Genomic DNA, 13,808 nt, shown 5'->3' with positions numbered 1-13,808 from the left:
CGTCCTGTCTTCAACAAGGTAGCGCACAGCACTGCAGCTGTGCGCCATTGCTCTCAGCACACTTCACACTTCGGTCACTGAGGGTGCAGGGCGCTGGGGGGGGGGCGCCCTGAGACGCAATAAAAACACCTTGGATGGCAAAAAAATGCATCACATATAGCTCCTGGGCTATATGGATGCATTTAACCCCTGCCAGAATCCATAAAAAAGCAGGAGAAAAGTCCGCGAAAAAGGGGCGGAGCCTATCTCCTCAGCACACTGGCGCCATTTTCCCTCACAGCTCCGTTGGAGGGAAGCTCCCTGTCTCTCCCCTGCAGTCACTACACTACAGAAAGGGTTAAAAAAAGAGAGGGGGGCACTAATTGGGCGCAGTATTAACTATACACCAGCTATAAGGGGAAAAACACTTATATAAGGTTATCCCTGTATATATATATAGCGCTCTGGTGTGTGCTGGCAAACTCTCCCTCTGTCTCCCCAAAGGGCTAGTGGGGTCCTGTCCTCTATCAGAGCATGTGTGCTGTATGTCGGTACTTTTGTGTCGACATGTATGAGGAGAAAAATGATGTGGAGACGGAGCAGATTGCCTGTAATAGTGATGTCACCCCCTAGGGGGTCGACACCTGAGTGGATGAACTGTTGGAAGGAATTACGTGACAGTGTCAGCTCTGTATAAAAGACAGTGGTTGCCATGAGACAGCCGGCTACTCAGCTTGTGCCTGTCCAGACGTCTCATAGGCCGTCAGGGGCTCTAAAGCGCCCGTTACCTCAGATGGCAGATATAGACGCCGACACGGATACTGACTCCAGTGTCGACGGTGAAGAGACGAATGTGACTTCCAGTAGGGCCACACGTTACATGATTGAGGCAATGAAAAATGTTTTACACATTTCTGATAATACGAGTACCACCAAAAAAAGGGGTATTATGTTCGGTGAGGAAAAACTACCTGTAGTTTTCCTGAATCTGAGAAATTAAATGAGGTGTGTGATGATGCGTGGGTTTCCCCCGATAACAACGGATAATTTCTAAAATGTTATTGGCATTATATCCTTTCCCGCCAGAGGTTAGGGTGCGTTGGGAAACACCCCCTAGGGGGGATAAAGCGCTCACACGCTGTAAGGGCTCTACCTTCGCCTGAGATGGCCGCCCTTAAGGATCCTGCTGATAGAAAGCAGGAGGGTATCCTAAAAGGTATTTACACACATACTGGTGTTATATTGCGACCAGCAATCGCCTCAGCCTGGATGTGCAGTGCTGGGTTGGCGTGGTCAGATTCCCTGACTGAAAATATTGATACCCTAGATAGGGACAGTATATTTTTGCCTATAGAGCATTTAAAAGATGCATTTTTATATATGCGTGATGCACAGCGGAATATTTGCCGACTGGCATCAAGTCTAAGCGCGTTGTCCATTTCTACCAGTAGAGGGTTATGGACACGTCAGTGGTCAGGTGATGCGTATTCCAAACGGCATTTGGAAGTATTGCTTTATTAAGGGAGGAGTTATTTGGGGTCGGTCTTTCAGACCTGGTGGCCACGGCAACAGCTGGGAATTCCACGTTTGTACCCCAGGTCGCCTCTCAACATGAGAAGACGCCGTATTATCAGGCGCAGTCTTTTCGTGGACAAGCGGGCAAAAGGTTCCTCATTTCTGCCCCGTGACAGAGGGAGAGGAAAAAGGCTGCAGAAATCAGCCAGTTCCCAGGAACAGAAACCCTCTCCCGCCTCTGCCAAGCCCTCAGTATACGCTGGGGCTTTACAAGCAGAATCAGGCACGGTGGGGGGCCCGTCTCAATGAATTTCAGCGCGCAGTGGGCTCACTCGCAAGTAGACCCCTGGATCCTTCAGGTGATATCTCAGGGGTACAAATTAGAATTCGAGACGTCTCCCCCTCGCCGTTTCCTAAAGTCGGCTTTACCGATGTCTCCTTCTGACAGGGAGACAGTTTTGGAAGCCATTCACAAGCTGTATTCCCAGCAGGTGATAATCAAGATACCCCTCCTGCAACAGGGAACGGGGTATTATTCCACACTGTTGTGGTACCGAAGCCGGACGGCTCGGTGAGACCGATTCTAAATCTAAAATCTTTGAACACTTACGTACAGAGGTTCAAATTCAAGATTGAGTCACTCAGAGCAGTGATTGCGAACCTGGAAGAAGGGGACTACATGATGTCTCGGGACATCAAGGATGCTTACCTTCATGTCAAAATTTAACCTTCTCACCAAGGGTACCTCAGGTTTATGGTACAGAACTGTCACTATCAGTTCAGACGCTGCCGTATGGATGGTACACGGCACCCCGGGTCTTTACCAAGGTAATGGCCGAAATGATGATATTCCTTCGAAGGAAGTGAATTTTAGTTATCCCTTCCTTGGACAATTCCCTGATAAGGGTAAGATCCAGGGAACAGTTGGAGGTCGGTGTAGCACTATCTCAGGTAGTGTTGTGGCAGCACGATTGGATTCTCAATATTCCAAAATCGCACCTGGTTCCGACGACGTGTCTTCTGTTCCTAGGGATGATCCTGGACACAGTCCAGAAAAAGGTGTTTCTCCCGGAGGAGAAAGCCAGGGAGTTATCCGAGCTAGTCAGGAACCTCCTAAAACCGAGCCAAGTCTCAGTGCATCAATGCACAAGGGTTCTGGGTAAAATGGTGGCTTCCTACGAAGCAATCCCATTCGGCAGATTCCACGCAAGAACTTTCCAGTGGGACCTGCTGGACAAATGGTCCGGATCGCATCTTCAGATGCATCAGCGGATAACCCTGTCACCAAGGACAAGGGTGTCCCTCCTGTGGTGGTTGCAGAGTGCTCATCTTCTAGAGGGCCGCAGATTAGGCATTCAGGACTGGGTCCTGGTGACCACGGATGCCAGCCTGCGAGGCTGGGGAGCAGTCACACAGGGAAGGAATATCCAGGGCTTATGGTCAAGCCTGGAGACATCACTTCACATAAATATCCTGAAGCTAAGGGACATTTACAATGCTCTAAGCTTAGCAAGACCTCTGCTTCAAGGTCAGGCGGTGTTGATCCAGTCGGACAACATCACGGCAGTCACCCACGTAAACAGACAGGGTGGCACAAGAAGCAGGAGGGCAATGGCAGAAGCTGCAAGGATTCTTCGCTGGGCGGAAAATCATGTGATAGCACTGTCAGCAGTATTCATTCCGGGAGTGGACAACTGGGAAGCAGACTTCCTCAGCACGACCTCCACCCGGGAGAGTGGGGACTTCACCCAGAAGTCTTCCACATGATTAAAAACTCGACAGGTATTGCGCCAGGTCCAGGGACCCTCAGGCAATAAGCTGTAGACGCTCTGGTAACACCGTGGGTGTACCAGTCAGGGTATGTGTTCCCTCCTCTGCCTCTCATACCCAAGGTACTGAGATTGATAAGATGGAGAGGAGTAAGCACTATATTCGTGGTTCCGGATTGGCCAAGAAGGACTTGGTAACCGGAACTTCAAGAGATGCTCACGGAGGATCCGTGGCCTCTACCTCTAAGAAGGGACCTGCTCCAGCAAGGACCCTGTCTGTTCCAAGACTTACCGCGGCTGCGTTTGACGGCATGGCGGTTGAACGCCGGATCCTGAAGGAAAAAAGGCATTCCGGATGAAGTCATCCCTATCCTGATCAAAGCCAGGAAGGATGTAACCGCAAAAACATTATCACCGCAATTGGCGAAAATATGTTGCGTGGTGCGAGGCCAGTAAGGCCCGACGGAGGAAATTCAACTGGGTCGATTCCTACATTTCCTGCAAACAGGAGTGTCTATGGGCCTGAAATTGGGGTCCATTAAGGTTCAAATTTCGGCCCTGTCAATTTTCTTCCAAAAAGAACTAGCTTCAGTCCCTGAAGTTCAGACGTTTGTAAAAGGGGTACTGCATATACAGCCTCCTTTTGTGCCTCCAGTGGCACTTTGGGATCTCAATGTAGTTTTGGGTTCCAAAAGTCACATTGGTTTGAACCACTTAAATCTGTGGAGTTAAAATATCTCACATGGAAAGTGGTCATGCTGTTGGCCCTGGCCTGGGCCAGGCGCGTGTCAGAATTGGCGGCTTTATCCTGAAAAAGCCCTTATCTGATTTTCCATTCGGACAGGGCGGAATTGAGGACTCGTTCTCAGTTTCTCCCCAAGGTGGTTTCAGCGTCTCACCTGAACCAACCTATTGGTGGTGCCTGCGGCTACTAGGGACTTGGAGGCCTCCAAGTTGCTAGACGTTGTCAGTGCCCTGAAAATATATGTTTCCAGGACGGCTGGAGTCAGAAAATCTGACTCGCTGTTTATCCTGTGTGCACCCAACAAGCTGGGTGCTCCTGCTTCTAAGCAGACTATTGCTCGTTGGATTTGTAGTACAATTCAGCTTGCACATTCTGTGGCAGGCCTGCCACAGCCAAAAATCTGTAAATGCCCACTCCACAAGGAAGGTGGGCTCATCTTGGGCGGCTGCCCGAGGGGTCTCGGCTTTACAACTTTGCCGAGCAGCTACTTGGTCAGGAGCAAATACGTTTGTAAAATTCTACAAAATTGATATCCTGGCTGAGGAGGACCTGGAGTTCTCTCATTTGGTGCTGCAGAGTCATCCGCACTCTCCCGCCCATTTGGGAGCTTTGGTATAATCCCCATGGTCCTTACGGAGTCCCCAGCATCCACTTAGGACGTTAGAGAAAATAAGAATTTACTTACCGATAATTCTATTTCTCATAGTCCGTAGTGGATGCTGGGCGCCCATCCCAAGTGCCGATTGTCTGCAATACTTGTACATAGTTATTGTTACAAAAATCGGGTTATTATTGTTGTGAGCCATCTTTCAGAGGCTCCTCTGTTATCATGCTGTTAACTGGGTTCAGATCACAGGTTATACGGTGTGATTGGTGTGGCTGGTATGAGTCTTACCCGGGATTCAAAATCCTTCCTTATTGTGTACGCTCGTCCGGGCACAGTATCCTAACTGAGGCTTGGAGGAGGGTCATAGGGGGAGGAGCCAGTGCACACCAGATAGTCCTAAAGCTTTCTTTAGATGTGCCCAGTCTCCTGCGGAGCTGCTATTCCCCATGGTCCTTACGGAGTCCCCAGCATCCACTACGGACTATGAGAAATAGAATTATCGGTAAGTAAATTCTTATTATCATGGATTATATGGACATCTTAGACATAATTCTGTCATCTCACCACCTATAGTCCCAAAAAACATACTTGCCAGGAGATGAAAGGCTCCACCTTGAAGGTCACCAGGCTACACAGGCCAGCAGCAAAGCAGAGCCACTTGGATTTTACCAGCGAGATAGTGTAGAGGATGACGCAGTGCGACAAGATCAGCATCAGGTAGTTACTTCCCATGATGGCAAATACAGTCAGGAGCCCGTACAGCATGTAGATCCAGGACCTGTACTGTGTGGAGACAAGTCTGTCACTCATTCACTCATGGAACCTGGAATTTAATTTTTTATGGTAAAATATCCAGAAAATATTTTAATTTATAATTGATGGTAACATTCTCTATAAGCGCTTTAATTACAAATTGCAAATGCATACACCAATATGTGCAATGCAGAGATGTACTATTACATTAATAAACATTAAAAAATTAAATTATCAAGATTATTTTTTTAAAGTATACGTGACTGTTCTAAAGCCATAATATTTTTTCCATCTTTTTTTTTCCAATTAGTTTATCCAACAGGTTAACTGAAATTTATAGAAAATAACAGAAAATGTCTCTAACTCTGAAGGTTTGAAGGCAATATAATTATGCCATTATTCTATTTAGGTCCCAAATATGTTACATGGGCATATTCCAACCTTTCCTGTTAATTTGAACTCATCAATAGGGACTATTTTATTTTTATATTTTTAATACAATTTTCCTGAAGGAAATCAACAGAGTTATTGATAGTAAATAAAAGCAATTTTTTTTGTTAACATATAAAATCCATCTGCCTGCCTGTGAAATCTACTGGCTGTAATACAATAATAATACCTCCTGACTGATAATTCATAATATATAATAAATTGTTATTTTTTATTATTAACCAACATTAAAGAATATGAGTTTATGGATGGCATTATACAAAGGGGTCATTGCACTGTATTATATATTAATTGTCCAGCAACAATAAAAAAAAAAAAAAAAGTACATACTGTAAATATATGCAGAATAAAAAATTTAAAAAGTATAAACGCTTTTATTTTAAGAATGACAACTCCAAAACTTTTCTACATAATGTTCTGTTTGTCTCTCTTTTGACAATAAAAGTGATTGTACACCTTCCTAACTTCAGCAGTTCTAGAAGGGGAGGGGGCAATTATTCCTGAGAGGGTATTTACAAGCCATTTAACAGACTTGTGGACCGACTGATGAGTGAAAAATGATTTCATGTTTTGTTTTATTGTATGTTAGATATCTGTCCTGAAAATACCAAAATGTTTCACAGTCCCCCAAATTCTGGCAAATAGTAGGTGGCCAAACTACTTTGCTTATAATAGCTTCATAATTTTTGCCTATGTTTGACTTACCTGAGGGACTAGAAGAGAGAAGATCTTGGCAAAAATAACATGACCTGCGAGGGCGAAGATGATATAATTCCTGAATGTTGTGAACCACATCACCCATTCGAAGTCTGCAACATCCTGAAAATATAATGCGTTGTTATTTTAGGGAACATGAAAGCACAGAGGTAAAAAGACGTCTTTAAATCTCTGACAGCTCATCAAGTTAGGACTTTCCCATCATTTTGAACTGAAAAACGGAACCTTCAATGTGAGCTGGAGGTTTGAAGGCCATATAATTATGCCATTCTTCTATTTAGGTCCCAAATATGTTACAGGGGCATATTCCAACCTTTCCTGTTAATTTGAACTCATCAATAGTTTGATTTATGGAAAAATGATGGCTGTCCTCGCAATGACTAGAACACATGGGAATCGTAGGTCAATGTCAAAAGGATGACTTTCTGCAATATGTAGCCGCCATTTTTTAGTTTGGTTTCAAAGCAATAACCAACAAATGCTCGAGTTTTTGGATTAATATTTCCTTACTCATTTCCTTTGTATATAGGTGTTTCCACACTTATGGACCACCCTGTACAATGGAATGCATATTAGTCAATGAAGACTATGCCATTTCTATGATGCAATGTCTTAGCAGTCAACAAAGAACATGCAAGTTGTATGATGGAACTCACAGGGCCACCATAAGGGGGTACAGGCAGTACACATGTATTGGGCCCTTTCTGACAGGAGGGCCCAGTGGGACAGTTTATTCTGATCACAAGGTCCTTTTTTTACATCCAGCTGAGGCCCTCACCCATGCTGAGTGGGACCCCACTTTTACAGTTGCAGGGAGAGCTTTGCTGTCTGCAGGTTCATGGAGTGTGGCCACCAGCCTAGAAACCAAGACTTAACACTGACATAGAGGCGCTATACCATAGACATGTTTCAGGGCTCGTTAAAGGGAATCTAAAATAAATGATCTTCATTTATTGAAGTCAGGAGCAAATCAATAAATGGGGCAAATGCATTTTCTCTTTGTTTTGCATGGAAAATACTGGCTGCATTTCCATGTAGCTCACATATACTGGGCAGCTGTATTCTAACACTACTATTTGGAGAGATAGAATGTGCCCCCCTTCTAAGTCTGTTTTATCTCCCTACTTTACAGCATAATTCTAAAGTAGGAATGGCCATTGACCATCAACTGGTAACAGTTATCGATGATTTGTTGCCAATGGCCGATGATTTTGCCATTGATATCGGAGACCAGATGGTTCTCCACCATCGATGGCAGCAAGTCAGTGATGATTTTTTTTTCCACAACGAAGGGGGCACAGAGCTTATTCTGGCCCCTTGCATCCCACCACTAAGCCCTATTTCTAAACCTAATTGGCCAATGACCCATCCTGCCCCACATCAGGGATGGCCATCATGTTGAGGAAGGAGAGCACAGCTCATGCTCCATATTGGCTCGTTTAGGGAGGCTTCAACCCCTAACCAAGATGGCCACCATCTGTACTTCTGCACATGTGTGGCACTATCTTGCCACTGTGTTAGTGTGCCATAGTGGGATGTGTTCCACTTAGCTTTAGCAAGACCCTGCTATTACCACTTATCAATACTGCTACAACCACTGATAACACTTGCATCCTGCGCTGCTACCCACATACAGTCACTGGCTGGTGACCTGTATACCATGCACCGTGCTACGAGTCTGTATATGCATTACTGTGTGTATGGCTGTACATCCAGAATACTGCTGAATAAACCACCCCACTGGTTAAGTACAGGGCTGTTCAGTGACCCAGGACATCTGCTGGTATGTACATCACTCTATCATACCACCACCAATTGAATACACGTATTCCAACACATCATTGGTCTCCCTGTCGATGGTTTCATGCTACCAATGTTAAGAGCCAATGGCACCATCAATGGTGAACATTGATGGTTAACCAGTTGATGGCCATCCCTATTATAAAGTCCACTGTAATACACAGATAAAGGCCCAAATGTAATCACATGCATGTTGCAGGCACTGTCGCAATATCTGTGATTTGGCCTGTAGATTTAAAGCGGTAATAATTTAAAGGCATTTCTAGGTTGACTATTTTATATTATTGCTTATTTAAATCTACAAGATTAATCATCACGATCGCTCCAGTGCCTGCAATGTGTAGGCAGTTATATTTGTTCCAGGATCAGAATTAGTGCAAGTGGTTAGAAGCTTATTAATGGGTGTGGCTACAGTAATTAGAGAGATGGTCAAAAGGTCGACAACTTATGGTCGACATGTATTAGGTCAACATGGGCAAAAGATCAACAGGGTCAAAAGGTCAACATGGAAAATGTAGACAGTAGAAAAGGTCGACAGGAACAAGAGGTTGACATGTAAATGGTCGACACAAAAAGGTTGACACCTTTTTTAAGTTTTTGTGTGTGCTTCGGGCAAGGTGGCTTACTCTGCTACCGCTGCGGCCGCTACAGAATACTATTCCCAATTGTACTCCACGTAGATGGTAAATCAAGAAAATGTTGAAAAATATGTGAAACCCCCCAAAAAACTTGTGTCAACCATATGTGTGTCGACATGTCAACCTTTTAAACCTGTCAACCTTTTGTACTTTTGACCTTAAACACTGTCTACCTTTTACCTGTCGACCTTTTGACCATGTCGACCATATGATGTTGACCTACTGACTATCTAGACACTGTCTACCTATATATTGGAACTCCTAATTAATATAACATACTGTAGCTCACGTCAGAATATTCAAATCTGGTTTTTCCATTAGCATAGGAAATGTGTAATCATCAGTAATGAAAACTTTCTATCATCTTACTACTCTCTGCATAATCACAGAAATAAGATGCTCCTGTTACAAAGCTGGCTATAAATTCATCCTTTATAACAATATCACATTTAGGAAACACAATTTATCATGTTGTTGTTGTTGTGTTTTTTTTTTAGCAATTTGGCTCTGACTATTCTATATGTGAGACCAAAACTCGACAGTTGTGTAATTTGCACTATTGAAAAGATATTTTATTATACTGTATGGGGGTCATTCAGACCTGATCTCACGCTAGGATTTTTAGCTGCGCTGCGATCAGGTCAGAACTGCGCATGCGTATGCACCGCAATGCGCAGGCGCGTCATATGGGTACAAAGCGGATCGTTGCTGTGTGATGGATTGTACGAAGAATCCATTTGCACAGCCGATCGCAAGGAGATTGACAGGAAGCGGGCGTTTCTGGGTGGCAACTGACCGTTTTTTGGGAGTGGTTGGAAAAACGCAGGTGTGTCCAAGCATTTGCAGGGTGGGTGTCTAACGTCAATTCCGGGCCCGGACAGTCTGAAGTGATCGCAGCGGCTGAGTAAGTTCTGGGCAACTCAGAAACTGCACAAAACTTTTTTGTATCGCTCGGCTGCACATGCGTTCGCACACTTGTAAAGCAAAAATACACTGTAGGCGGCGACTATCTGATCGCAGTGCTTCAAAAAAACCCTAGCAAGCGATCAGGTCTGAGATAGGCCCTATATGCCTAAGAAAATAAGACACGCTCTACGGGTCAAATTCAATTAGCCGTGAATTCTGCAACATGAAGTCCTGTGTTACATTATCACGCACTTCACCAGATATATTCATGACGCACACTCCTGATACCCGCACAATTGTATTACACACAGCATGTGACAGGCATTGCGTCAATCTAACGCACTAGCTTTGTAGTGCACAACTTATGTGATGTGCATGAAAGAGGGGGCAAATCAGCCTGAACCCCCTGAGAAAGGTAAATAAGAGGACAGGACAGTGTAGGGGGAGCTAGTGGCCACAAGCACAGTATTAGATGATGTTAAATTGCATCGAATGGGTGATTTTTCAAACATTATGAAAGGAAGAAAAATAAGTCATAATAATTAGGGGATTATTCAAACATTTCTATTAAGATAAAGTGTGTATATACATACCCCACGTCATTAATACCTCAACATACATGTTCCACATCATTAACACTTCTACATACTGTACATGCCCCATGTCATTAACACCTCTACATACTGTACATGCCCCATGTCATTAACACCTCTACATACTGTACATGCCCCACGTCATTAACACCTCTACATACTGTACATGCCCCACGTCATTAACACCTCTACATACTATACATGCCCCATGTCATTAACACCTCTACATACTATACATGCCCCATGTCATTAACACCTCTATATACTATACATGCCCCACGTCATTAACACCTCTATATACTGTACATGCCCCACGTCATTAACACCTCTACATACTGTACATGCCCCACGTCATTAACACCTCTATATACTGTACATGCCCCACGTCATTAACACCTCTATATACTGTACATGCCCCATGTCATTAACACCTCTATATACTGTACATGCCCCACGTCATTAATACCTCAACATACATATTCCACATCAATAACACTTCTACATACTGTACATGCCCCATGTCATTAACACCTCTACATACTGTACATGCCCCATGTCATTAACACCTCTACATACTGTACATGCCCCATGTCATTAACACCTCTACATACTGTACATGCCCCACGTCATTAACACCTCTACATACTGTTCATGCCCCACATCATTAACACCTCTACATACTATACATGCCCCATGTCATTAACACCTCTACATACTATACATGCCCCATGTCATTAACACCTCTACATACTATACATGCCCCACGTCATTAACACCTCTATATACTATACATGCCCCACGTCATTAACACCTCTATATACTGTACATGCCCCACGTCATTAACACCTCTACATACTGTACATGCCCCACGTCATTAACACCTCTATATACTGTACATGCCCCACGTCATTAACACCTCTATATACTGTACATGCCCCATGTCATTAACACCTCTATATACTGTACATGCCCCACGTCATTAATACCTCAACATACATATTCCACATCAATAACACTTCTACATACTGTACATGCCCCATGTCATTAACACCTCTATATACTGTACATGCCCCACGTCATTAATACCTCAACATACATATTCCACATCAACAACACTTCTACATACTGTACATGCCCCATGTCATTAACACCTCTATATACTGTACATGCCCCACGTCATTAATACCTCAACATACATATTCCACATCAATAACACTTCTACATACTGTACATGCCCCATGTCATTAACACCTCTACTTACTGTACATTCCCCATGTCATTAACACCTCTATATACTGTACATGCCCCATGTCATTAACACCTCTACATACTGTACATTCCCCACGTCATTAATACCTCAACATACATGTTCCACATCAATAACACTTCTACAAACTGTACATGCCCCATGTCATTAACACCTCTATATACTGTACATGCCCCATGTCATTAACACCTCTATATACTGTACATGCCCCATGCCATTAACACCTCTACATACTGTACATTCTCCATGTCATTAACACCTGTATATTCTGTAGGTGCTCCACGTCATTAACACCTCTACATACTGTACATGCCCCATGTCATTAACACCTCTACTTACTGTACATTCCCCATGTCATTAACATCTCTATATACTGTACATGCCCCATGTCATTAACACCTCTACTTACTGTACATTCCCCATGTCATTAACATCTCTATATACTGTACATGCCCCATGTCATCAACACCTCTATATACTGTACATGCCCCATGTCATTAACAACTCTATATACTGTACATGCCCCATGTCATTAACACCTCTATATACTGTACATGCCCCATGTCATTAACACCTCTATATACTGTACATGCCCCACGTCATTAATACCTCAACATACATATTCCACATCAATAACACTTCTACATACTGTACATGCCCCATGTCATGAACACCTCTATATACTGTACGTTCCCCATGTCATTAACATCTCTATATACTGTACATGCCCTATGTCATTAACACCTCTACTTACTGTACATTCCCCATGTCATTAACATCTCTATATACTGTACATGCCCCATGTCATTAACACCTCTACTTACTGTACATTCCCCATGTCATTAACATCTCTATATACTGTACATGCCCCATGTCATTAACACCTCTATATACTGTACATGCCCCATGTCATTAACACCTCTATATACTGTACATGCCCCACGTCATTAACACCTCTATATACTGTACATGCCCCATGTCATTAACACCTCTATATACTGTACATGCCCCACGTCATTAATACCTCAACATACATATTCCACATCAACAACACTTCTACATACTGTACATGCCCCATGTCATTAACACCTCTATAAACTGTACGTGTCCCACGTCATTAACACCTCTACATACTATACATGCCCCATGTCATTAACACCTCTACTTACTGTACATTCCCCATGTCATTAACACCTCTATATACTGTACATGCCCCATGTCATTAACACCTCTACATACTGTACATTCCCCACGTCATTAATACCTCAACATACATGTTCCACATCAATAACACTTCTACATACTGTACATGCCCCATGTCATTAACACCTGTATATACTGTACGTGCTCCACGTCATTAACACCTCTACATACTGTACATGCCCCATGTCATTAACACCTCTACTTACTGTACATTCCCCATGTCATTAACATCTCTATATACTGTGCATGCCCCATGTCATTAACACCTCTATATACTGTACATGCCCCATGTCATTAACACCTCTATATAATGTACATGCCCCATGTCATTAACATCTCTACATACTGTACATGCCCCATGTCATTAACACCTCTACATACTGTACATGCCCCATGTCATTAACACCTCTACATACTGTACATGCCCCGTGTCATTAACACCTCTATATACTGTACATGCCCCATGTCATTAACACCTCTACATACTGTACATTCCCCATGTCATTAACACCTGTATATAATGTACGGGCTCCACGTCATTAACACCTCTACATACTGTACATGCCCCATGTCATTAACATCTCTACTTACTGTACATTCCCCATGTCATTAACACCTCTATATACTGTACATGCCCCATGTCATTAACACCTCTACATACTGTACATGCCCCATGTCATTAACATCTCTATATACTGTACATGCCCCATGTCATTAACACCTCTATATACTGTACATGCCCCATGTCATTAACACCTCTATATACTGTACATGCCCCATGTCATTAACATCTCTACATACTGTACATTCCCCATGTCATTAACACCTGTATATAATGTACGTGCTCCACGTCATTAACACCTCTA

The 13,808-nt window shown here is 43.4% G+C and overlaps 1 protein-coding gene across 1 annotated transcript in view; it reads right to left on the bottom strand.

Moving 5' to 3' along the window:
- Positions 1 to 13,808, bottom strand: part of HHATL (hedgehog acyltransferase like) — a 55,856-nt gene that overhangs the window by 30,402 nt on the left and 11,646 nt on the right. Inside the window, exons 4-5 of the mRNA XM_063924351.1 lie at positions 6,524 to 6,637; positions 5,204 to 5,398 (exon numbers count right to left, since the gene is read on the bottom strand). Coding sequence (XP_063780421.1) covers positions 5,204 to 5,398; positions 6,524 to 6,637 — 309 coding nt within the window. The remainder of the gene's footprint in view (positions 1 to 5,203; positions 5,399 to 6,523; positions 6,638 to 13,808) is intronic.

The sequence above is a fragment of the Pseudophryne corroboree genome, chromosome 5, assembly GCF_028390025.1.
Source record: "Pseudophryne corroboree isolate aPseCor3 chromosome 5, aPseCor3.hap2, whole genome shotgun sequence".
In the NCBI taxonomy this organism is placed as follows: Eukaryota; Metazoa; Chordata; class Amphibia; order Anura; family Myobatrachidae; genus Pseudophryne; species Pseudophryne corroboree.
This window is presented reverse-complemented; position numbering and strand designations above follow the sequence as displayed.